The following is a 26,319-nucleotide window of genomic DNA, read 5'->3' as shown; positions in this document are numbered from 1 at the left end:
GTTAAAATGTTATAAAAAAATATTGTCAAAGTATTATTATCCTTTAAAAAATGTGTTTCCTGACAATAGAGCTATATAATATATGAAATTGTCTTGTCGGTCATGGTGTAATAAGGTGAGTTCAAAGTTTTGTTTCCCATTTATTCGATAGATATTCTGCACAAATTCTGCCCCTTAAGTTAGCTTTACCTCAACAAGGAGGGTGAAGTATAAGACTAGTATGGAGCCGAAAGGATGTAGCAGAGGTGATGATATGATTTTATAGACAGACCGAGAAATACATGCTCCCTAAACAATGTTGGGATGGTTTTTGTTTTGTCCAATGTTTTGTTGCATTAATGAAGCTACATAATTAAGTGAAGCTTGTTAAAAGTGAGGAGGCTGCTGAAGGCTATGGAGATGGTCTTCACATGGGAAATTAATCAAACAACAAGGGTTGATTTTGAGGTGATATAAACTGAATGAAGGGTTGATTTTATTATAACTACGATTCTTTTATTGTTGATAAAAAATATTTTTTGTTGTAGTTTAGCAACAAATCAGTTGCTGATTATTAAAAAAAAAACAGTAGTGTACCAGCATAATTTCAGTTAAATCATAGCTTTGCAAGACCCAAAACGCTAACACACGTATCACATGCTTCCCAAGATAAAAGGATCCATAGAAAAGTAGGTAACAATAATACTAATTACAACTGAAAATGGAACAAAGCAAAAGATATCCACCTGAAGCATAAAAACCAAGAGCTAGCGGGGTTCATATTATGCCCACAGATTAAGCAATAAGCTTAAGGTCCATTAGTTTGACATAGGCTGGATGCAGGAAATACCTCAGGGATAGAGAAGATGCAAGAACCAACTTAGTAACCAAAGCCTCGAAATTAAACAAGAATTTAGCTTTAAATGAGCATCGGAGTGTTACAACATTTAAAAATGGCATCAATTGCAGAAACCAGCCATGCTCTTAAGCATCAAGGTATAAAATAGAGCACATCCACAATTGTATCACTTAAATCGCAGTGAAGTATGACCTCTGGCACAGACAAACCACGCAGGCTTCCGGAGATAAGAAGATTCATCAACAAATGTTGGTAACAAGACAAACTACAATTGAATGTAGAATACAACATTAGGGATCCACCAGAAGCATGGAAACTAAAAGCGGACTTTAATTTAATCCACGAGCTATAAAAAAGGTGTGTGTTTCTGTGTAGGTTTGGGTGGTACCTGGCGTGTCAATCCAACCGAACATATGTCTGATTGGCGGGTTGGGTAATACAGCTGATCTTGCAACAAGCTCAAGCTCAGTTGGTTTAGTGAAATCTAGATGCCCGAAAGCCCTCTGAGATATAGACAATATGCAAGAAACAACTCTGCAATGAAAGCCTCAAAACTACACAAGAATTACATTGCAGATGAGAGTATCTGAGTATGACAGCATTCGAACAGTAGCAAAAGCCACCCAATTGCTTAAACATATCAGTTTAATATAGAACACATTCACAAAGTTAAATGTTGATACATTAAGCCAAACTTGCAGGTCTCTTCAAGAGAGCATAGGGACAAAAGAAAAAAGAAAAACACAACTTCGCATCTATCAAAGCTTATTCTACATTAAGGACGTCATAAACAAGCACCATATCTACCGAAACTTCATGATCGTATCTATGGACGTGGTTGTCCCCTTCTCACCAAACCCTTAGTTGCAGCACACATTCTTAAGTCTCATTCAGCGTCTTCGATTATGCCTCTTCTTTCTCCGGCTGCTTTTATCATCAGAATCAGAGTCTGAAGCAGAATCAGAATCAGAATCAGATGATTCTGATGATGTACTGTACCTCTTGCGTCTTCCTCTCTTCTGCTTCTTCCTCCTCCGTCTTCGTTCTTCCTCTGAATCAGAACATGAACTGTAACCTGAACTACTTCCAGAAGAATAATCTGATCCCGTAACAGACGATGACCCACTATCACTATCAGTCTCAAAAACCGAATCCTCGCTATCACTTCCAGAATCAGAGTCAAACCTATGTTTCCTTTTGGTTTGTTTGGAACTTGCTTTTGCATTTTCCTCCTTAGCACCATCAGCAACACTCTCATCCAAATCATAAGTCTCTGCCACATTCACCCTCAATTTAGGGTTTTTCAGTTGCTGCGTCCGAGAAGGTCTTGAAATGTAAACCCTTTCATTCTTGCATTCATACGTCCAGTGGCCACTTTGGAAACACTTTTGGCACTGGGCAGCCCCACCGGAAGCCGACATTGCAGGCTTAAGGTCTTTCCTTTCACCCAATTTAACAGCTTTCTCAGTACTCATCAAATACATCTGCCTCTTAGCTTCTCTTTTCTCCTGCCATCTGCTAGGCCCTTCTTCCTTCTGCCCATAAGCATTGACATTTCGGGACGCCGCGGCCGCCGCCCTTTCAGCCTGGGTACGGCTAAGTCCCTTAGCAGCGCTCAGAGCCGCAGCCTTGATTCTTTCAGCTGCAGCCTGAGATTTCTCTTCCTTCTTACTTGACATGTTCTATATCATATACGTCCTCAAATTTGACTTTAACAACAGATATATAAACTCTGCGGCATCAATATTCTCCGAAAACTAATTCCAATTTGTGAAAACCCAACGTCTGTGATTACAGCAGCTCACAAACTAACGAAAATCAAAAGAATAGGGTTATTATTCTACAGTGATAAGAAAAAGTAAATCGAACAAATCGAAACCCTACACAACATCCCTTCCAGTCATTTTTCAATCAGCATTTGGAATGAACGATTGAAAGAGTTGAAACAAAATAAAAAATAAAAAAAATATCACTCACCTCATCAGTTTCCTTATGCGCCGGGTCCGATACTTGATTTGGTTGTTCAGAGAAAGAGAGAGAAAGAAGATATATTCCAGTATGAGAGAGAGAGAGAGTGATAGTTCGTTAAATTGCTACGTCTAATTTAATTATCGAAAGAAAAAACGTGTCAATTGACTTTGTGTTTCTTCTCATATAGGTATTTTAAAAACAATAGTTATAAAAAATATAATAAAGTTACTAACAGTTTTCCGTAGGATTTTGTAATTATATGGGTCAATTTGCTTTGTCAATGGTTTATATGGGTTTTTTTTTTTTAAATTACAAATATATTAGTTCTATTAAGGTGACATAATTTCACTACCTATACTCATACCTAATTTATAAAAAGTATTAAAATACTTATTATAAATGGATATCAATTATCCGTGTGGACTATATTCATATATATATATATATATATATATATATATATATATATATATATATATATATACGAATATGAATATTTTAATTAATTATAATTTTTTTTAAAAAAATTAATAATATTTGTTAAGTGGAATGAACAAGAAAGCTTAAATAAAAAAAATAAACATTGTTAGGGGATAAATAATCCCATCGAAAGTTCTTTCATCTTGACGTAACAAGTTGTATATGTTTATTTCATTGGTTTAGTATTATGAAACATAAAGTATTTTACAAATATGTAATTGAGATTATAAAAAATAGGGATGTACATTCACTTCTCAGAGACTATTAATTGAAATATCTTTTTTTTTTTGTTTCATTACATAATATCTCAACATTCAAGCCGTGTGATTATCCCACTACTTCAAAAAGAAAAACAACATTAAATTCATCATCCAGTTAAATAACTTTTCTATCATGCACAATAAACTGGAATCAATTGAAACTTTCACAACTTTAATTAAAATGTAAAAGTATTGAAAAGTGATTATCTTCCAATATTTATTCTTAATCAATTTTCAAATAAATTATCTTTACCCAACCGGACTTTTAGGTACACAACTTTGATTAATGCTAATTGATTGCTCTTGAATGGTGCTTGAAATTAATAACTTTATCATTTACATGTTCAAAAATCTAAACATGACCTCTTCATAACGTACTGGTGTCACTTTAGTATGACTTAACTATATTCATAATTTTAAGAAAAATGAACTTATATTATCTAAAGAGTCAAATTCAAAAATCAAGTCTGAAGTATCCCATAAGATTCTTTCACAGGTAACATAATAACCATGCAAATCTACCAATATTGTCACTAAATTTAAGAATATTGATTGTAAGGAGGAAGGTGAAGAATGAATAGGCATATAATACAAAAAAGTTAATGTGAAAACAATTAAAAGATGAACTTCTGAAATTTGTAAAGTAAACTACTAATAAATAATTGTTGTAGAAAACAACTACATGCCTATTTCTTCATGATTGAAAAATCTCAACCTCAAAAATAAGAGATTAATTATTCAAGGTACCATTTGATTCTTTAACTAAATTGAATTAGCCAATATTTGATTTCTTTCATTTAATGTCAAACTAATTCAGGTTAACTTATAAATATAGGTAAAAATAGAAGGAACACATGTCTTTACCTATCCTTTACTTTCTTTTTCTTTTGTTAATATCTTACTTGCTATCTTTCAACTACAGTTCTAATTCTTTTGATTGTTGAAAATCAAATTATAAGTTAATTAACTAAGAATAATTAAATTAAGCATATTTATAAGGATCACGATTTGAATTGGAAGTGATATAAATCTCATATATAAGATGGACTTATATTTTATAGATGTTGTATTTCTCCATTGATATTTTCTCAAAATATTCATCAATGGTATTCAAAGAGAAAGTGTTAATGTGAAATGATTCACACTTAAAAAAAATTATTACAAATTTAAGTGATAGATTAAATCATACATTAAATAAAAATGAGAAAGTTGAACGATCATGAAATAAAATCTCATAAATTTATTGTTATTTTTTTTGTTATAAAAAATATTAATTCCTTAAATAGAGTAAACTTATGTATTATTCGTATTGTATTATTCAGGTGCTCCGTTATTGAAAGACTTATAATCGATTAATGCATGAAATCAGATTTAACCCGGGAGATCTGTGGAAAAGTATGTTATTTCCAATGAGAAATTTCCATTTGGCATGAGTTCCCATGTAAGGACATCAGGTACAACATTTAGATTGGAAGATACATGGATTTAATGATGCTAAAAATGTTCAACACAAGGTTGTTCCAATCTCGTTGAAAAGAATAAACCCAAAAAAAAAGGAATATAGAGTCTGGTCATCCAAAGAAATAGAAGTATAAGCCCTGTGGACCTATCTTAACGATCAGTCTTGAAGAAATCGAGAGTCCATTATTCACCACTCTTCATACAGTACCTGCTTCAACATCTTTCCGAGTTTCAAATATCTTCCAAAGATTGTATTTCAGATGTCTTGACCAATACCAACTTTTCTGAACTTTGAAAGCCACCTCAAATCCAAGATTGTATTTCAACTTACCGACAACAACTTAGGTAGTGAATTTTCTAATCATTAATTTCCACTCTAACTTCATGAATATGGTCCGAATTGCAGATCTAGAGACTCCCAAACCCCAAACGTCCAGTCTTTTTGTCTACATATATCCTTCCAATAGATCATGCACACTTTTTTATCTTTGGCTATATCACCCCAATCAAAGGATGAACACATTTTATGAATAGCATCACTCACAAATGCAGTACCAGAAAAAACGTGTGCAGGGTTGCTTTTCTTGGTGAAAAGATTTGGTGAGTTATTTTTGTCAGCCATAGTAAGAAGTTACCATTTTATTTATTAAGCATGTTTGGACTTTTGTTCCACTAAACTGAACTGAGGTTTGATGCCCTTATAATACACTGACTCATTCCAATACACTGTTTACTAAGAAACCAAGAAAATGTAAGTTTGAGATAACATTGGTCAAAGACATCATGAACAGAAAAACATGTATACTATACGTCTTTCGTTTCAAAGTATTTTTATTGGCATATCACGGAGAATAATAACACCCCAAATCGACCAGTTCACATTTCTAGAAAAGCAACATGAATTGATTTTCACAACATCGGTTGCACTACTGACATACTTAGACTCTCGAATCCAGTCCACACAGATCTATTGTATGTAATCAGAACCAATCTATATAAAAAGGTACGTTAGTGTTAAAGAATAAAGCCTGGGCTACTGCAAAATTACAGTTTCGGCACAAAAGGCGTCGTAATACGAAATACGGAAAAGAAAAAGACAAGATCGATGCAAGGTTCGCGGCAGCAACACGCATCAATAATTAACCAATGCAAAATCCAGTTACGATGTAGAAAAACTGCATAAGAGTTCTTTGCAATACTCAACAGTTTAATAGATTTACAACGGCTGACGATTCCCTACATTAGTGAAAAATGGGCCTTAGATACTCACTGCACGTATTCCCATAACCGAAATAAAGGAGGAAAAAAGACACATGGAAGAGCTGTGTAGGACAAGATATTGATGACCTCAATCATGAAGTTCAAACACTGAGAAGGGATACGATATGACATGATTACCCCTCATTTGCACCTTGGATACCCTGACAAACTTCGAAAATAAATGAGCTGGAAGAGGTAAATTTTGGGGACGGGAAAAGTTAAGAAAATTATTTCAGGAATATCATACAAAAACAACCATTAGCTCAAAGGCCCAAAATAGCAAACTGAAGAATTGGAGCATATCCACCCACGTTGCTGTATTAATATCTCCCCGCCTCTCAGTGGCACTGTACAGTATTCTCACGTCCTCGATGCAACGCATAAGCAGAATTTACCCCTTTGTAGGTAAATTTCCTTCGTTTCAAAGCTCTATGTATGTAGTCAGAACCACTTACCCACCAGCAAATCTAGACATCAAATGAAACAAATAATCTCCCTTCCTGCATGAGTGAAAGCTTACGATCCATTTACAGCCATCTCTGGTGAGGACTTTGGGGCAACCAATGGACGCTCCTCTCCACCCAATTGTATGTTATCTGATTTTGCATGCAAGCAATCGGAAAAGTTTCTAGAGTCTTCAGCCTCTTTCTCTATGTGATTGTCTTCTCCTGCAGTGTTGCTATTATCGGAACTGCTTCTAGAAATACTTTGTACATCTCCCTGATTATTTTCACTAGAGCCCATCCTCCCCTCAACTATTCGAGCACTCGTCTGAATGCTGATTGACGTTTTCTTACTAGGTAGCGCAGCTTGGCTCAATGTTGAACACAAGGCAGCAAAGACACTATCTTTAGATTTAGAATTCTTTGATAACTTCTGTTTCTTCACAAGTTCAGGTTCCTTATCTTTTGAAGGCAACTTCCTCTTCAGCCTGAGAGACTCCAGTACCCCATCATCTTCCTCAGAAGTTTCAGGCTGCTTCCTTGGTGGTGGTTTGTAATCTTCATCGTCCTCATCATCCTCATAGTCAACCAGTGACCTTGGACTAAAAAGCAAGATGAACAAATAATTTTATAGCATATGGACTACAGAAAGTTAAACATAATACTAAGAAACAGAAGTCTACCTTAACTGTGAATAGCTTGAAGCAACTCCATTGGACAGATTAGGTTGCTGGTGTCCTTTCTGATTCCGCGGAACAGATGCAGAAGCAATATCCTCCTCATCACTAATCAAATACTCGAAAAGTAAGACTCCATGCTAGTTATATAAACAACTGAATCTCCTTAGAATGATCAAGAAAGAAGATAATGTACCTGTCCTCATTAAAGTATCGTTCTTCTTCTTTCTCCAAAGCACGCTCATCATTTCGTCTACGAAGGTCCACAACAGTAGCAGCATCTTTTGTCCCACCATTATCCAAACACTGCAAGCAAGCACATAAATTCAAGCCTGTATTTCAACCGCAAGTCATGCTCAAAGAAAAAGATTTACCTGCTCATATTTTACTTTCAGTGAGTGAATGGACGCCAAATACTCAAATTTCACCAGCTGGTCCCAAAAAGAATCAACTATGTATTTCAGCAATGCTTTAAGATTCTCCTGTACAATGCAATGTATCAGTTCAACATTTCTTGAGGCATTTAAGATCCACAACACTTACTAAAGATTCACACCTTCCTAATAAACTCAAAAAGCTCCAGAACAGCAGAATGGAGCAGATTGTAGCGATTGCCGTTAGAAACAAAGGCATCAATGATTGGTTTGAGTACATTATTCCTAGTAACATAATTTATCAAATGCTCATCCTGCAGTTTAACACTCCAAATTGTTAGATAAAATGCAAGTAAATCAGCCAATGAACTGTCTTTTTAAAAGGAAAAACAACCTTGGTAATAAGGTTTACAAATCACATGATTTTTACAATAATCATGAAGTATATTTAAATGAGAAAAAACATTAAATTCTTTTCAGGTTTTCACTGCAGCAAAAGTCAGTTTTATGATAGACAGCTGTCATATCAGAAGCCATGGTGACAATACTAAAGACAAAACCCCCTAAATTATCAAACCAGGCCATCAATGCAGCTGACAAAACTGAGATATCTACCACAAAATAAAATTCTTGTCTTCTTGCACCAATGGGTATTATCTCCACAAATCATAATGAAACAGTAAAAGTTGTACTTTATTTTACTGTATTTGTGCCCAGATTTATTTCTCAATCACCTTTTATTTGGACAGATTTGAAACTTTAGCTCTATCATAAGAATGTAATAATAGGCCTCTGTCCACATATTGTAAATACCCCCCCTGAACAGTGATAAAATCAGATTAATTCTTTTTGAAGTCAAGGCAATTTGAACTTACATGACGCGAGAGAATAGTTCGTACAAACCGGACAGCACCAACAACTAAGTACCTTTCTGCTCTTCGTGTCAATAGCAATATTTTTTCAAACACATTATTAAGAAGAAAGTTACACCTAAAAACAGCAAAGAGAAAACCATAAACATAATGTCCATGCTTAACAGTACAAAATCAACTGGACACTGCAGAGCAGCAAGAAAATACTTTATTCTGTATGGATGATGTAGGACGCAAAAGCATAGTAATTCACATATGTTTGATAGTATCTCTGGCTTAGTTCCACTTTGACAATGAGCTCTTCGCCCAGAACCTATTGATTTGTCACTTTCACCAGCAGTAATTTCCGAAGGACAAGATGATGTTATAACCTCAATCAATTGCCCCAAATGCCTCTCAAAGAATATGTCAATAATAGTGTCCCTCTGTCAGATAAAACTAAAATCGTCAATAAAACAAGTTCAAGAATTACCCATCATACAAACATAGAAATAGACTTCATCTTACGTGAAACTTTAACTGACAAGTTTTTCCAACAATTTTCAGCAGATATAATATAAAATACAATTCAACATTCAAAATTTATCCCTGCACAAACAAAACTTAGTGTGTTGGCTTCAAAATGCAAGAAAAGAAAAGAACGATGGAACACCAGCTGATAAATTGAAAAATAGTATTTTTTTTTTTTAAATCATAAAAAAGTACTGCAGACTTTGGCTATCACATGGTCAAAAAGATGTTAGATGAGTTCACTGTTCAAATTACCGGATAAGACATCAGTCTTCCTATTACACATTAAATGAAATGTAACTGCTCCTAACTTTCTCCATCAACATAACAGTTACTATTCATCATATTCTAATAACCCATAAAAACAGTTAGTATTACATGTTCTAGTATGTAATTGTTTCTGTTCCTACTTTCTGCCAATAACTATCTTAGGTGTCTTTAAATTTAAATTCTCACTATTAAGAAATGGATTTTAATCCTAATTCAATTCCACAAAACTAGCTTATAATGTGAGATTTGTACCCACATATATATTTTAAATTGACATTATCTTTAGTCGATGTGGAACTTTCTAACACATTCTTCTCATACCGAGATATATACATCTTGTGCGTGGAACTAAACATTAATGAGTGATTCTAAATTTAAATCTAGAAAGAAAAGGAACACCCAAATACAGTGACTCCAAATGAAAAGCTACCACCAGTAGATTCTAAATTGCACCCTCCACCATCAATACATGTTATTAGTTTTCATCAAAGTATAGCAAGCAAAGAAATTCACCATAATAAAATACCACCATAAAAACGTATGCAAGTGCAAAAGAAACTAATATCAGGGCTTGAAAATGTATGTAAATTTTAAGTCAAAGAATTGATTGACAAATTATTAATTTAAGATGAGACACTTAAAAATTAACTACTACAAAAGAAAAACAAACATAAATATATCAGTCAAGAAAGATATCGATCATACAACAAGTTACAAGCAAGGTAAGAATTGATAGGCTCCAGAAAATAGCAGAAATCATGAACCTGTGATCCAGTCAATGTGCATGAGTCCAATAAATTGCGAAGAATTTCAAGAAACTGGCAGTGCATGTTCTCTTCAAAATCTGTTAGCATTCCTTTAACCTGTGTAAAAGATAGCATGCGTAATAAATATGAGCTGGGCTACCCTTTCCAATAAACCATAACTAGATATATAGCAAATCAACTAGTAAATATTGAAACTATGTGGATAGTTTCCACAAATCGCATATTATGTGCAGGTGTATAACTCCATTGTATATAGAAGTTTGTTATTATTTGCTGTAATTGATTTAGTTAGTTAGATGCCTGTTACAACCATTGTGATCAGTTGTTACAAACATTGTGATCAGTTGTTACAACTGTCATGGTCAGTCACAACTGTTTTACCATTGAGTCTGTGTCACAACCGCCGTGGTGTTAACAGAAAAGCAGTAGTCTTAATGTGCAATACAGTCAATAATACATAAACTCATTTCTTTTCAATATTATGCCTCCCAATAATTACATTTTAATTAGATCCAGAGTGAGGACATGGTGTGGCTGCTTTATCTAAAGGTGGTAGATGCAACACAAGTAGTTTATATAATAAAAATATGCAAAAGCTCACCTTATTAATTTTTATTTTGCAATAAGAAAAGGTCATAAAGACACAAACATAATCTGAAGCATAACTAATTAAAGATATAATAAATTTCAGAATCGTTTTGGATACACTTATTTAAACAAAAATGCATTAAATTTCAGAATATTTTTTTCCATGTTCCCAGAAATGCAATCAAAAACCCAGAAGCAAGCATCAGTTTCATTAATTTGTGCACGTGAGAGCCTGGTGACTGCATCTTCCAAACTAAATTTACTACCAGGGAACTATATAAAGGCCAAAACACTATCTCCCCCCAAATTGTTTTGAAAAAAACTCACAGAAACATCACTGCAATGAATCACTATCCAGCTTATGGATTTCCAGCCACTTAATTATATTTGGAATTGGAACATCAGATTGGGGCTTCGAATCTCAAAGGAAAACAGACCAATCTGCAACCCACAGATGGGGCCCAATAGAATAATAAGGAACCAAGGATTAGATCAATGGAAAGAAGGCCTCTTCCTATCCTTATCAATGTGGCTGTTAGTCAGAGCAACAATTTCCGCAAGTCAGAAATGAAACAATATTCAAATTTCAAAAAATTTGTTTACTGATTCTAGGAAGAACTTATTTTTCAAATCCTGAGTTGCTTCCAAACACAGGATTAAGCACCCAATTCCACTGAACTGAATTATCCTACTTGGATGATTTTAAAATTTTGTCAGATGCCCATTTGTCAGATGATTTTAGGTTTTGAAATAAAAATAGAAGTTTGACAGCATGCTTTTATCAACTATTTTAAAAAGAAGAAAACATAGTACATTACAATCCTATTTAGAGTTTCACCTCAGTAATGAGATACATTTAATAAACATTAAAATATCAAAGTAAAACTCCAAATTTGATTGGAGAATAGCACCTACAGTACCACAGATACCGTACGTAAGTTTTGTTCTTCTGAAAATTCAAAATCAGAAAACTGTCTTTAAATTTAAAAGAATAAAAAAAGCTTCTGCAACTTCTAAAACTGTCATAAACAAATTTCTTTTATTTTCTTTTCTAAAATAAATTGTAAAACTATTTTGCAAAAAAGTATAGAAAAACCAAAAACAAAAACACTGAAGCACAATCAAACTTATCTATCTAAACCTATCCCCAATTTTCCATTTTTGCCCAGACTTTTTGCAGTAACTGCTCAAAGTTAATGCTAACAGAACAGTCCTCTGGTTAATCATTAATTTCTTTCCCTTGGTTTTGAATCGTTAATCTTTATATCATGACCTGTATTCATTCTTTGATGTCCGACATCAGTTTTACCATCACTGAATACACATTTATCCTACAACAGTTAGCAGCACTAATACAAGGAAACAAGCAAAACACTCCACTAAATAACACAACTGACTTCTGGTTTCAAAATGCAGTTTAGCAACAGAGAACACCATACATAGGTTCACCGATAAAAAAATTCTGTCTATTATAAATCTCTGTATACGAATGTCACATAGAAGATATATGTAAACTCATTGCATACAAAACATACCAAAAGTCCTAGAAGGGCAAATCCTTCCTGTCGAACAAAATAGGATCGCAAGAGATTAGGATCTTGATTCAAGAAAAGAATGAGGATATCTGTTCTGCAACCATCACAGTGATTTCATATTAGAAATTAATCATAAGGAATGTACCAAATATAATAATTGAATTTTACACAAATCAAATTCACAAGGGAGCAATACCCAGTTAGCACAAGCTTCTTGTCTTCACTTTGTAAGACATCAGTGACAACATCAAAGATGCCTTCGTTCATTAGATCCCTGCATACATTCCAATTTGAAATTAATAACCAATGGGATTAAATAACTCCTCAGTTCTATAATAAATAAATGGCATTACAAATGTAATCAGCGTGAGTCAGGTACAAGTATTGAGTCAAAAAAGTGTAGTAAAAGGTTTCCTACAATGGTTTCATTTAAAAGCTACTATATACATGACTTATCACAGACTATCAAAAGTTTCCTTGAGAAATGTGTGCAAATTGTTCTTCAGGTGTTCCACTTGAGCTCAATCAAAAAACCTAATTGGGCTCACCATCACATACTCCATAGCAGACTAAGGAAAAATGTTTTCCACTGAAAGGTACTGAATAACTCCAAAATAAATGGAAGGAAAGCAAGAAGCATCTGTTCATTTAAGAGACCAGCTATCTCATGAGACCATTCAAATGTAACATACCTAAAAAGCCGAAGCTGCTGGACCATCTGCAAGCTCTTGCTCAAACTACAAAATTCATGCAAGAAATAAACCTGTTCACCCCAATAAGAGGAAAACACTGTTTAGAATATAATCTTCGGAAAATCATAAACATCAAACAAGGCATTATTTGGCCACTAAAGAAATATAGCCATACAAGATAGGAAGAACTAATAGTATATAACCTCAACATAGATGATAACAGCTACATAGACATGATTCATTTTAAAGAAAGTAAAACATAGACCCTATTCTGATAGTGAGGTATCTACCAAGTTACTCTATTATGGTGCATATGGGTTTACCTGACTTTTTTGGAAGAAAAGAAATGTGAAGAATAAACAAAGTATTAGAAAGTGGGTTTTAAGCCTAACTCAACCCCACAAAACCGACTTGTAAAGTGAGGTTTGCACCCCATTTATATATTATAATTTGGCCTTATCTCTAGTCGATGTGGAACTTCCAACACACCCCTTCACGCCGAGGTATAGACATCTCGTGCGTGATAGTAGAAATTGGGTGGTCTGATAACAGTCCGATAGCGGGTGGAATAGAAGAATAGAATACCCACATAGATCTCGCTAGGATAGGCTTCAACCATAGCTCTGATACCATATTAAGAAAGTGGGTTTTAAGCCTAACTAACAACAAATTATCGCTAGAGATAAGGCCAATTCATAGTTTATTAGTGGGTGCAAACCTCACCCTACAAGCCGGTTTTGTGGGGTTGAGTTAGGCTTAAAGTCCACTTCTAACATGGTATCAGAGCCATGGTTAGAGCCTATTCTAGCGATATTTGTTGTTTACGCTCGAGATGTATATACCTCAGCGTGAGAGGGGTGTGTTGGAAGTCCCAAATCGACTAGAGATAAGGCCAATTTATAATACCTCACCCTACAAGCCGGTTTTGTGGGGTTGAATTAGGCTTAAAGTCCACTTCTAACATGGAATCAACACCATGGTTAGAGCCTATCCTAGCGATATTTGTTGTTTACGCTCGAGATGTATATACCTCGGCGTGAGAGGGGTGTTGGAAGTCCCACATCGACTAAAGATAAGGCCAATTTATAGTTTATAAGTGGGTGCAAACCTCACCCTACAGGGGTTGAGTTAGGCTTAAAGCCCACTTTCTAATACAAAGCACTTCACTATTTTCGTTTCAAGTGTGCTGAATGGCATCATTTGATCAATGTAATCAAAATTTCCAAGGGAGATAAGGCTTTGTTGTTGTTACTGCTATTATACTTACACATATGACACAAGAACCTACAAGTATCTGCACTCGGACATGCTTGACAACCAGCCAACAGCATAATGCAGTTACAAACATACTTGCACTTATTTTTCACAGCTAGTGCAAGGATTTTTACAGTCATGAGAAGCCCTCTACTTTTCTCAGGGGAGATTTGCTCTAGTCAAATCCGATTTACACACAGGTACTTGCACTTACGTCTGATCACTATGACTACAGCATGCAGAAGACCTTGGCCCCAAGAAAATCCAGTTGGGACTCAGACAATTTGCAGCAGTCCAGACCAGTTTATGTATGGATTGATGACATCAGTGTCAATTCATTAGCACACCCGATTCAGTATCTAAACTGAACCAGTGATTGGCCTGTTTCATAGTCAAACAGGTCCAGCTGGTGGCCAAGCTTGGTCAGATTTAGTAACATTGATTACAACTACCTTGGTCTAAACTCTATCAATATATATCCTCTGTTCAATCAAAGCAGATGTCAAACTAGCAGATGATGTGAATGCACCACTGCAACTACAAACACTTCAGATTACATGGGTTCACTTTAAACAAACACATTCTTCGAAGGTTTGAACATCACAGGTTGGATATTTAGTTTGTGATCAAGGTGAAGACCGTAGAATAGGAAAACCTTTACTGGAGTAGACAGTGCCCAGCAACAAAGGACATGCATTGTTCAAGGAAATCTGAAAGTGGAGCACAAGGTGTTCCACACCAATAGCACTTACATTGATTAACAATAGAAAACACGACTCAAGACAAAGTATATATTCCAAAGTTTTTAACCATAAAAGCTGATTAGGGGGAATAAATGAAACAGAACAGAGAGACCATTTACAGGGATTGTATTTCTTTTACAAGTGAAAATGTAAAATTTAACCAGATGCGACCTAAAATGTGTAATAATATAAAGCAGGACCAAATTCAAATATGATATGACATCAAGATGGAATTGTACAATAGCACTGCCATATATAAGTTTATTTATTAGATGAGTGGACGTAATAGGGATGGAAGGAGAAGAATTCAAACTCAAGGGATGGTGATCTATGTCCAGAGTACAGAATGTAACTGGAAGGGAATGTTATCAAAAATCATTCCCCTCAATCACTCATATTGGTATGAGCATGGTTATCAAACTCGTGAATTTACTCGTTAACACATGAGTTTAAGTTTCTACACACGACGTCCGAGTTAACTCGGAAGTAAACTCATTTTTGGAGTAAACTCGGTAGAATTAGAAGCAAACTCAGTCAACTTGCTCAAACTCGTGAGTTTGCAACCGAGTTGGCAAGTTCAAAGGAGAAATTGTTTAAACCCAAAACAACAAAAACCATAGTCATTTGTGTGCGAACTGGAAAACAAATAACTCGCCGTGATTAGATTGGGGTTTCACCACTCCTCACTGCGTCACCGTCACTTGCCGCTCATGGCGCACTGCTTGCTCACCGCGCTGTCATTCGTGATGTTGAGGTTACCTCCATTTCGTTCTTCTTCAGCTTTGTGTAGTGGGGCTCTTTTATATTCCAAAAGGTGGGTCTTTTTGATGGTCAGATGCAGCATCGCACTGTTTAGGAGGAAGGGATTATTAAGCAATTTTTATTGTGTGGTGGTGTGCCGCAGCATTTTGGAAGGGCAATATATATATATTATATTAGACTTTTTAGTTAGGAATTAGGAAATTATTAAGGACTTTAAATTTCATTTTTAAATTAAGAATTAGGGATTATTTTTAGTTATTTAATAATTGTATAATATTTTTTTAATGTTGTAGTTCAAAACTGAAATCAGCAATCAATTTAAAGTGACTAGGAATGAACCAAATTTAATTGAGTGCAGTCTAAGCGTATCCTATTTATTAAAAATAGAAGCAAAAATGCTTAGGAAGAGGTTAGATATTTAAAGTATTTTGAATTGAACTTGTATTCGTATGAACTTGTTTCCTTTGACTATTTTGATTAATTATTTTATTGTAATATTTGAATTAGTATGTTATTTACAATTTTCTTCGTGTGAAGTAAACTCTTACAACGAGTTGAGTCTCTGAGTCAAGTTTACAAAACTTTTTCAAGTTTATGTAAACTCTTGAGTTTGACAACCTTGGGTAAGAGATCAAACCCGCAAAGGAGGAACAGCTTTCTTCCGAGTATAGCAAAGGAAAAGCAGGTAAAACAAATCTTCAACAAGGCTTACCAAATTCTTTTTTGATTCTTGAGTCGTGGTGGGTGATTTTAGCCTAGCAAACAACTCCTGGATGAATGCACTGTCATCCTTTAATGAAGAGACAACCTAAAAAATAACAGCAGACAACCATAAAGACAACATTCACCAAACAAAATGATATGTCTCCATTCTTTGTTAATCAAATCTTACATAGGCATTGTTTGAATGTATTATGGAGTTAAGATTTGCACCAATACCCTCATCCAATAATCTAGCCAGAACAACATCCTGAAAGTGAGAAGGGAAGGTAAAAATCATAGTGAAGAGGAAAGCAATTAGCCATGAAAGCATAATATAAACCCAAACCTTCAAAAAACCAACTCTATATGTCTGATGAATCTTTGACAGCACAACTGGGTCTTTTATAGGTATAGCCTACAACAGAAAACAGGCAACATACTATTAGGAACAAAATTCCTAAGACATTTACAGAGTAAAGATCCACCTAACTTACAGCTTTCCAAAAGATAAAAAAGAAATAGCATATGATACCTCCTTAAAAACAACATGCTCCTTTAAGAATTTACGATGATGTTGAACATGGGGAAGCTCTGGATCATCTGCATATTGCTAAAACAAGTGGTTCAGAAAAGGTGGAGAGAAAGAATGAAGAAATGAAATTGGGTAAATCACGTAAATCAAATTTAAACCTTTATAAGCCCTGAATACAGCCAACAAATTATTATAAATATTAAAGCAAAACCACATGAGAATAGACATGAAAAAGACTAAACACTTACACTCGAGGGCACCAATAATGTCCACTATAAAGTCATCACAAAAAATTCTCTCAAAAATCGCTGGACTATTTAGCAAAACTGCAATGCAGAAACATATCACTAGAATGAATGAAACATAATTGACAAAATCAGGATCCAAATGAAAAGGGTTTAAGATTGAAGACTGACCAATCCCTTTGACTATTTTGAAAATCATGTGAAGGCCATCAATATTTTCTAAGTCTTCGCACATTCTGAATACTTCCATCAGCTTCCGAAAAAACTCTTGCTGCAATATAAACCCCAATGAAAAAAGAATGTACACGTATATAATATACTAGAAGAAAAGCAGGTAGTGCAGCTCAAAGTGACAGAGTGATAGCACCATTCTCACATGCATTATATGAACAACTATGATGCTCAAATCACAGTGAATTTGATTATATATAGGAACTGGGATAAGGACTGTCCTAGGTCTGTGATATGCACCATTACAGTAAACTCTCTAATCAAAACATAAATTAAAAAAAAAAAACTATAAATCATTATACGAAAAGCACAAGTTTGCAAAATGAAGGTCACCAGTGTACCCAATGAAGAAAAAACATGCACAATCACCGGAGTTTTATGTTAGCTTACATCACTTAATATTAGTTCTGTAAGCCGCAACTGATCTGCAAAGCCAGTGTCAACCACAGTCTGCAAACCAAAAGAAAAAATCAACAAAAACATATTAAGTTTAGTGGTATGCATGCGTGTATGGGTTCTATTCTAGAAAGATATCAAAAAATCCCAGTCACTAGAAATATGCTCATAGTGTATAATCGGATGCAAACCTCTCTTTACAAGTTAATTTTATGATATTAGGTTAGGTTTAAAGTCCCACTTTGAAAGCAAAAAATAGTAAGATTAACATAATGTCCAAACCTTTAAAATCAAAGGAAGTGTTGAAAGCTCAACAGCAGGCAACTCCCTTGGTTCACTATTGACACTGTGAAATGGCTCATCTGAGATATCCAGAAAAAACAATCAGACTTATTCAATAAACCCATAAAAAAGTACATAAATAGCACAATTCAGCGGTATACATTACATTCCTATGTTGCAGACGCTAAAACTAGCTCATAGGAAATAATATTCATTGGTGATCTTTTGAACATTCAAATATTGACACAAAACATATGCACATCCAACAGAGAGCTAGTAATGAGATTAAATTCGCATTACTTACTATTTAATGTATTAAAATGCATATTCCTCTGCACATTGCAAATATGGTCCCTAAACAAAACATGTATGTTAATTAAGCTCGATATACAGCAGCAGTAAAAAAAAACCAGAAAAATGCAACTTAATAGACAATCATAAGTTAAGTTTTAACCATATGTAAGAGCAACCACTAGTCTCTTGAAAGCTAAGTGCCAGTTCTGTAGCATATTCTGGATCTCTCCATGAGATGATTGTATCTGAAGAGCAAAAAGCATCCATCAAACTGATAAAACAACAGCCCCTTATATTTCAAACATAAATGAATGACAACTTCCCTTTACAGAGAAAGAGAGGAAGGAAGCATAAAAGCTACCAACTACCTTCTTGTTTCCTATAAATATCATCAGAACTGATGCGATGCAACAGTATGGTCTCATTATCGTCTTCATCATAAACAAATAAGCCCAGCTCTTCTGATCGCTGCATTAAGATTTATACTTTAATACTTTAATTATTTTCTATGCAAGGAATCTCAAAATTTGTCCAATAAAAAAGAAAAAGAAAATATTAAAAACAGGTATAAATGACATGCATTTACATGCAGTAATACCAAATAAGAATATATTTTGTTAATACACAAACCATATTAGCTCTACATCATATACATTTTATCATGGGGAAATCTGAAGATAAAATGGTACTCATATCAGAAGACAGCAGAACTCACCAGTAAAATTAATACTTTCACCAATCCTTCAAATAATGTGTATTAAAAATAGATAATTTTATAATTTTCCAATTCAAAGACAGATAAAAGGCTCCATGGTCGTTAAAATCGTGAACTGATCATGGGATTACGCAACTCAACAATCTTCAGTACCCTACATGAGCTGTTTTTCATGCAGCATCTGAAATTGGTGAAATTGACAAGCTGGATTATGGGATAGGTCCATTCATTAGTTATTATGGTTGCCCATTTCACAAACAGAACTTTAACATAATTGAGGTTTAAGAAGATAGTTCAGATATAATTCACAGAGCAAACACTTTAACATAAACTATTTTACAGTCTAACCTCAATTCAAGACTAACAGTTCACCCATTTTATCATGGTGCACCCAACTTTCTACCATTCAAAAGCCTTAACATGTTGTAGACTATTTTATTAACCCTCAATCACATTATAATCGAGGTGTGACTATATGAATACATTGTCTTACAAGGATGTGGTTGATCCGGAAAACCACATATGGTTGACATATAACTTTTCAAGGACCAACTCAGCTTGGAGGTCCTTTAGCAGGAATGATAGTTTACAAGATTCCAACAAATTGGTGGGAGCATGGGAGTCTGATGGAGATGAACACGTATTTTTAAAAATGTCAATTGGAAATTATGCTAGAAATGTATACTTGCAGTTCCTCAAAGTGTGAACATAACTGAGATTTGCTGTGTTAACATTTTCAAGAGAATGAAAATTCTAATCCGTTGTTAGCCTTTTTAAAATTACATGCTAGTCAACTACTTTTTCATCTTAAATCTTAATTGCATTTGCTTTTGTTTAGGACCACCCCAAAAAGAAGAAATTGACCAAAGCAATAAAGAGATGTTGTATCAATTATGCTAAATCTAGAATGCCCAGAAAGCAATCCAACAATGACGCAACTGGGAGGATGGTGGTGGAGACAACAAAGTTCGGATGTGGACAACTTGGATGGGGATGCTCCAAATTGAAGATAACATGGTTCAAGACATCGGTGATGCTTCTAATTGGAGAATTTGGATGATGGACCAAGCAAATATCTTTTGGAGGGTCACTTTTTTACTAACATTTTAGATATGATAATTATATATATAGACTTTAATTTCTGTTCTTGAGTTTCAAAAACTTCATACTGAGTTACTAGTTTATGAGTTATAACCTTATAGATTATGAACTTTTTAATGCAAGTATTTTACAATGACTTTAAGTCTTTGTGTTTTCTTATTAATTGTATATATGTCTGTGAGTGTAAAATTAATAGATCATGAATTCGTAGGATCTTATGAACCATGTTACAATGACATGATTTAAAATCTTCAGTCCCCTTCCCAATTATAAGTTAGATCTTCATTCTAACTACCTTCAAATAACAACAAAAATTGGCAGTATGTTTGAGTGAGGAATTTTGTGAGAGGAAGTCAACTTTTAAGTGAATTTAACATACCACATAAAATTATTTGTTTTTGGCATCATATACAAAGAACTTTCAAAATTAAAGGAATTTTCTACGGGAATTTTTTTCAAATAAAATGAAGGGGTTGCAACTTATGTCTAAAGTGAAAAAATTTGGAAGTTCATTTTTACCATGAACTCTCTCACCTATGTAAGAATCTAGAAAATCGTTTAAGAAAATATATGGTTTTATAAATGACACTCAAATATTTTATTATTAAAAAGTCAATCTATAAATAGAATTTCTATTAAACAAGTTTCATTTTATAAAAACATTCATCTCTCTAAAACTTTTTCTCTAAACATCATCAGCCATCTCTCTAAGATTTTGACTTCATCCTTTGTCTCTTTGAAGATCCGAGCCCACCTTAGGACTCCTAGTGTAGAGACCATCACAACCAACCGATAATATTTGTGATTAGAGTAAGTTTCTCTTTCTCTTGAGTCAGTATTGATCATGGTTGCATGTGGCCTTTAAGGGGATGCATGTGACCTTAGGTAGCTCAATATGAATCACAGCTCTTTTGTGGTTATTTTGTGGTTATGAGAGTATGTTCGGATCATTGATCTGGTTTTTCTTTGTGTAATTAGAGCTACTTGTGACAGTTGAGTTGTGTGGACACATGTGGGTGTGTAAATTCTACTTTTGAGGTAAGGGAAGCTAGTAAATTATACAGAGCTAATTGAGTTTGAATGGTTAGGATAAAGTAATGGTTTGATTGATAGTATAATTGATGATTGTACTGGTGTATTGAGATAGTTAGAACTGCTGAAGGTGAAATTATTGTTTTGCAAATTGTTTTTTACAGTATAAAATTGGTGTATAATCTGAAATTGTGGGTTTGATCTGCCAATGGGACCAAGAGGGCATAGTTTGGTAAATGAGATGTTATGAGATGAAATGATTGATAAATGAATTGTTATGAGAATGAATGAGGGCATAGTGGCTTCCAAGGAGGAAGTGTTATACTGAGTGAGTTTAGGGTGTATTGAGTTGTGATGAGATTATCCTAACTCTGTGAGCATCCAACTCACATAGTTGTGAAAGTCGATGGAGGTTCCTACCGATTGGTGCTTCAATATGAAACAATCAAACCCCCATGTATAAAGAATTTACCATGTCATTCTTGAGGAGGGCCATTGGTCCTAGTTTATTGCTCCATGGGAGTGTGAGATGGTATGACAAGTGCAAAATCTTTGAGTTTACTCAATACATGTGTCTTCCAAAAGTAGAGTCAAATGTCTAAGTAATTGAAAGTCTTGTCAATGAGGGCAGGTATAAACATTTGATTCTTGATAAATATGATGAATGGTTGAATTGATGAGAATTGCCTATGTTGTACGAGAATTGTATATCTTATTAGTTTATTACAATTGCACTAGCTTACCTTGTTGTTTATTGTTTGTGTTTTGTTCATCTGCTATGATGTTATACGTGAGAAGAGAGTGCAGGTGGGAGTGGTGGACAGCAGTAAGACTACTAATGTGTTGTTTGGCAAATAGTATTTACACCCTTTATATAATTGTATTTTGTACGTTACTCCTTTGTTAAAAGAGTATTTAATTTTGAAAGATACTATTTTTTTATTTTGAAGGATTGTAAATACAATGTATATATTTATGTGCTTGTTTATGCTAAATATAAAAACTGTAATGCTCTAATCAGTAGTAGTAGAATTATACTAATATAGGGTGTTACAACCTCAACTTTAGTGCATCCCTATCCACATTTCAAACCCACTACTAAATAAAAAATAATAATCGAAGCAATTAAATTCCCATACATTTCAAATTTCTTATAATTTAGCAGTTATCAATGTAAACACTACGTGAGGGAAAACAAAGCAGCTAAAAGTGATGGCAGGTCATTCACTAATGAAAGCTTCAAGCAAATCAAAAGCCTTTTTTCCACTATGTGTAACAAGCTACTCAAATTAAATGATGTCGTTAACCAAGCTGTCATATCACAAATTAAAGCTTCAAAAAATAAAAAAAGATTCACAAACCTCTAGATAATCAACAGTGACATGACCAGTACCCTGGTCATCCCATTTCCCTTCATCATTTAGACGATATACCTTGACACGCTGAAATCCAGTTAGGAGAGAGATTAAGTAAAAAGAAATTATCATGTGTGCTTCACAACCACACGTTATAGCAATACAGAAGCCAGGAAGAGCACATTGCATGTCAAATACATAATATTGTGTTACAATATAAGTAAAAACAAAACCAAAAAACAACATGCATAAATCTTCAGTAGACAGCTACGGTCTCATGCAAATATCTATTATTCATGTTATTGAACATGTGAATCTAAATTATAACGTATTAATTCAAAAACAATCTAAATATTCTGCAATAAAGAATGTGAAGCAACTAGCAAATAATAAAAGGCCAAAAAGGAAAATATTTAGTATGAGCCAAATGAAACAATAATGCCCAAACTTCCAAAACTGGTTCGAGAAAAATCAGAAGAACAACAAAGAAGAAAAGAAATATATAATGAATTGCAAAGTATAACAAAAACAATTTGTCTTCCAAGTTGATAGTAGTTAATAAACTGAAAATTAATATCAACATTATTATGAATCCTCAGTCCAAAACTATACAATTCCTGTCTTCAGTTTTGAAGACCAAGTGGATAATGTTTAGGCTTCCTAATTTATCAACAAACATCATTTCCAATCATTTCTCTCAAAAGAGTACTAAAGTATCTTTTCAAGTTAAGCTGTAAAGATCAAAGGAGACGAATTCTGTTAATTTAAAAACCTAGTCCTAACTGTTTGACTAAATTGGCACAAGAGAATAATATTATTGAAATGTAACAAAAGTTTGAACATGCCTCACATGAGAACACGAAAACCATATGATCTACTTTCCACAGATGTAATAAGCATGTTTCACAATAAAACCAACATTAAAGCATTAAACAGATATATATAATACTATTGAGTACCAATCTTTTAATACAGAATCTGTTTTCTAGTTTACAACATGTAAATCCCCATGGCTTAATTAATACTTTATTACATCAAGCTTCCTATTCTACGAAATGCAGGACTCATAAAGAATACTAGACATCGTGTTCTTGATTTAGTTGATCGTTTCCCAAGTGATTAATGCACTTAAATTCAAATGTAATCAGAGATAGAACATTCCTAATGTGAAAATACTAAAACCAGATATAATATTCTTTCCTCGATTGTAATGAGGGTGTTTTGCAATAAAGCCAACGTTTAAGCACTAAAAAGACAAATATACTACTTGTGAGCGTTGATCTTTGAATAAAAATCAGATTTATTAGTTTACAATATGTGAATTTTTTATTATTAATGAAATTGATTGATAAATTCTCATAAAAAGTTAAACTAAATAACTGACCAGTCTACACATGAGCCGAACAAGTAGGTGAAAGAAAACAAGCCAAAAGACAAACAACTACACAAACATCCAATTAAAATTCCAAAGAAACTATAACAAATGGATATATTATATTTTTAGATTTAAGTATGATGCCAACAATCACTAGGGAAACAATCAACAGTATTAAGAACACAGTACCAAGTATCCTATTATGAGTCTCGCATCCCTAACACATTGACTAGGATAGGAAGCTCAATGTAGCAAACTAGTAGTTTAGCCATTAGACTCCACCTGATGAACTAGTCTTTCCAGTCGGCTTCTCCTAATGTGCTTAAGGCATAACAATTTTCTCCTAATGTGCTTAAGGCATAACAATTCACGTTAAAGCATTGATAAAGTGAACTGAGTACAATTTCAACTCTGAATAGAAGGTAGTAGTAAACACGTCACCACAGGCTTAATACTGGGTATTAACAATCAAAAAGGTTGAGAAAAGTAAAAAAGGGAAATGAGTGCAAGTAACTCACTGAAAAAAAATGCTTTGTACATTTAATGACCACCAAGCTAACAGCAGCAAATCATAACAAGACTATAAATTGGACCATAAATACATAACTGGCTCACTGCACTGTGACAATACAACAACTGCACAAATTCTAACCACTCTGCACTGTGACAATACAACACTGCTGGATCCTTGTCAATAAATTCCAACCGTCATTATCTCCAAGACAAGTCTAAAGACAAACTATATTCTTAACATTCACTTCAATTTCTAACATCCTAAAATTCCAGGGTATAATTTCCAAGAAATTAAAACCATATATTAATATAACAAGATAGCCTACTTGCTTTGATTCTTTAATTGACACCAAACAATCCCAATTCTCTAAAAGCATAAAGCATCTAACCATGTTTCAATTGGTAACCAGTCCCAGACGATTCAAAGTCAATATCTTATGAGACGAACTTGCTACCATACAAACCACATATATACAAAAGGATCCGTCAGTGACAAAAACTAGATTGCATACAGCATGGAACCATCCAAATAAGCTGTTTACGAAACCAAGCAACCAAGCAAGGGAGGAAGCATACCGGACCCGTACCGGGACCCGAGTGATACCATATGAAAACCAATCCAAGTGAATTTACGAAGCTAACACTTAAATACATTAAAAGGCTCCAATAAATTAAATCGAAACACGAAGTCCAAACAACATCCAAAAAGCAAAAAAAAAACTGCAGACTCTATATTCTAGGAAAGAGCATAAGGTGTCAAATTAAAATAGAGAAGCTTGCCTGCATCGAATTAGTGCTAGCCTGTGATTTCTCTGGCGCTCCCATTGCAGCTCCTCGAAATTGAAGCAAGAAATGACACACTTAATCTTGGGGGCTTCGAATTAGGGTTTTTGAGGAGAAGGAGAATGAGAAGGAAAACAATTACAGCAAAAGAAGTAAGTTTCGCGGGATCAACAAGAAACCCTAACCGCCATCAACATAGCAGTGCGTGAACTTTCTCCTCTCCTTCTTCTCTCTCTCTTTCTCTCTCTCTTTCTCTCTCTCTTCTCTCTTCCCTTAAATATTTTTCTCTGTGCAAGACTGTCCCCGACCTTCTATTAAGCAAAAAGAGAACTAGAAAACTCTTAAGGCATTGAATTAATGACTTGGAATCGCATTAATACCCTTGGAGGTTTCACAAAATTTACAACTTGACCATTGACTTCAGTGCGATCCGTGCGATTGCGCGCTTCTTTCTTTCTTTCGCAATTTAATCACATGGCATGGGTAGTAAGTACTGTTTGGAACTTTTGAAAAACTATACAAAAACGATTAATTGAGCGAATGTATGTTTACATTGTCATGCCGCTATAGCTCCTGTGTTTTGAATTTTCCTGTTTTTCATTGAGATGAACTACTAAGTGATATATTTTAATTTGTTTTTGTATATGGTCTTTCTTAGATATAATTTAGTTAGTGCAACTTTGCGCAAAATATATATATATATATATATTTATATGTTTTTCAAAATATTTCATATCATAAGTACATAAGTAGGAATAGTTTATATTTTATTGATTTTTTTAATAAATACTAAAGTTTTAATAGGAAGAAAAAGTAAATATTAGGGTTTACTTAAATAAAAGCTAAATTATTTCATAAACTTCTTTTACTGACATAAATGGGTGACCTTCCTAACTAAGTGATGTTTGTTTTTGACCAATTATTTTTACATGTTATAACATATTAGTAAAAACACACTTTATTGAAATTAATTGATATTTATTTGACAAACTGACAACATTTGAAA

At 34.0% G+C, this 26,319-nt stretch overlaps 2 protein-coding genes across 4 annotated transcripts; both read right to left on the bottom strand.

Moving 5' to 3' along the window:
• Positions 1-1,465: 1,465 nt before the first annotated feature.
• Positions 1,466-2,953, bottom strand: LOC108333196 (uncharacterized). Its single transcript, XM_017568571.2, has 2 exons — positions 2,816-2,953; positions 1,466-2,646 (listed from the first exon to the last, which is right to left on the bottom strand). The coding sequence occupies exon 2, from the start codon at positions 2,515-2,517 to the stop codon at positions 1,729-1,731; it is 789 nt and encodes a 262-aa protein (XP_017424060.1). The 5' UTR covers positions 2,518-2,646; positions 2,816-2,953; the 3' UTR covers positions 1,466-1,728.
• Positions 2,954-6,149: 3,196 nt separating this feature from the next.
• On the bottom strand, positions 6,150-25,646 carry LOC108346306 (uncharacterized). 3 transcript variants are annotated; one of them, XM_017585350.2, is made up of 24 exons: positions 25,311-25,643; positions 22,649-22,729; positions 18,808-18,907; positions 18,600-18,684; positions 18,450-18,499; positions 18,146-18,225; positions 17,858-17,917; positions 17,408-17,507; positions 17,240-17,317; positions 16,992-17,059; positions 16,806-16,874; positions 16,650-16,727; positions 16,470-16,565; positions 12,999-13,069; positions 12,503-12,580; positions 12,307-12,400; positions 10,181-10,279; positions 8,844-9,061; positions 8,640-8,754; positions 7,947-8,078; positions 7,765-7,872; positions 7,587-7,696; positions 7,397-7,498; positions 6,150-7,315 (listed from the first exon to the last, which is right to left on the bottom strand). In XM_017585350.2, exons 1-24 carry the CDS (start codon positions 25,353-25,355, stop codon positions 6,787-6,789), a joined length of 2,646 nt encoding a protein of 881 aa, XP_017440839.1. In that variant the 5' UTR covers positions 25,356-25,643; the 3' UTR covers positions 6,150-6,786. The 3 variants fall into 3 exon arrangements, 2 of the variants coding, with proteins under 2 accessions (XP_017440839.1, XP_052727699.1); XM_052871739.1 differs by lacking the exon at positions 22,649-22,729; XR_001833798.2 differs by lacking the exons at positions 6,150-7,315; positions 7,397-7,498; positions 7,587-7,696; ... (2 more) ...; positions 8,640-8,754; positions 8,844-9,061 and having other exon boundaries at positions 12,307-12,395; positions 25,311-25,646.
• Between the last annotated feature and the right edge of the window lie 673 nt (positions 25,647-26,319).

The sequence above is a fragment of the Vigna angularis genome, chromosome 1 (assembly GCF_016808095.1).
Source record: "Vigna angularis cultivar LongXiaoDou No.4 chromosome 1, ASM1680809v1, whole genome shotgun sequence".
In the NCBI taxonomy this organism is placed as follows: domain Eukaryota; kingdom Viridiplantae; phylum Streptophyta; class Magnoliopsida; order Fabales; family Fabaceae; genus Vigna; species Vigna angularis.
Note: the sequence above shows the minus strand (reverse complement) of the source record. Positions and strands in the feature narration are given on the sequence as shown.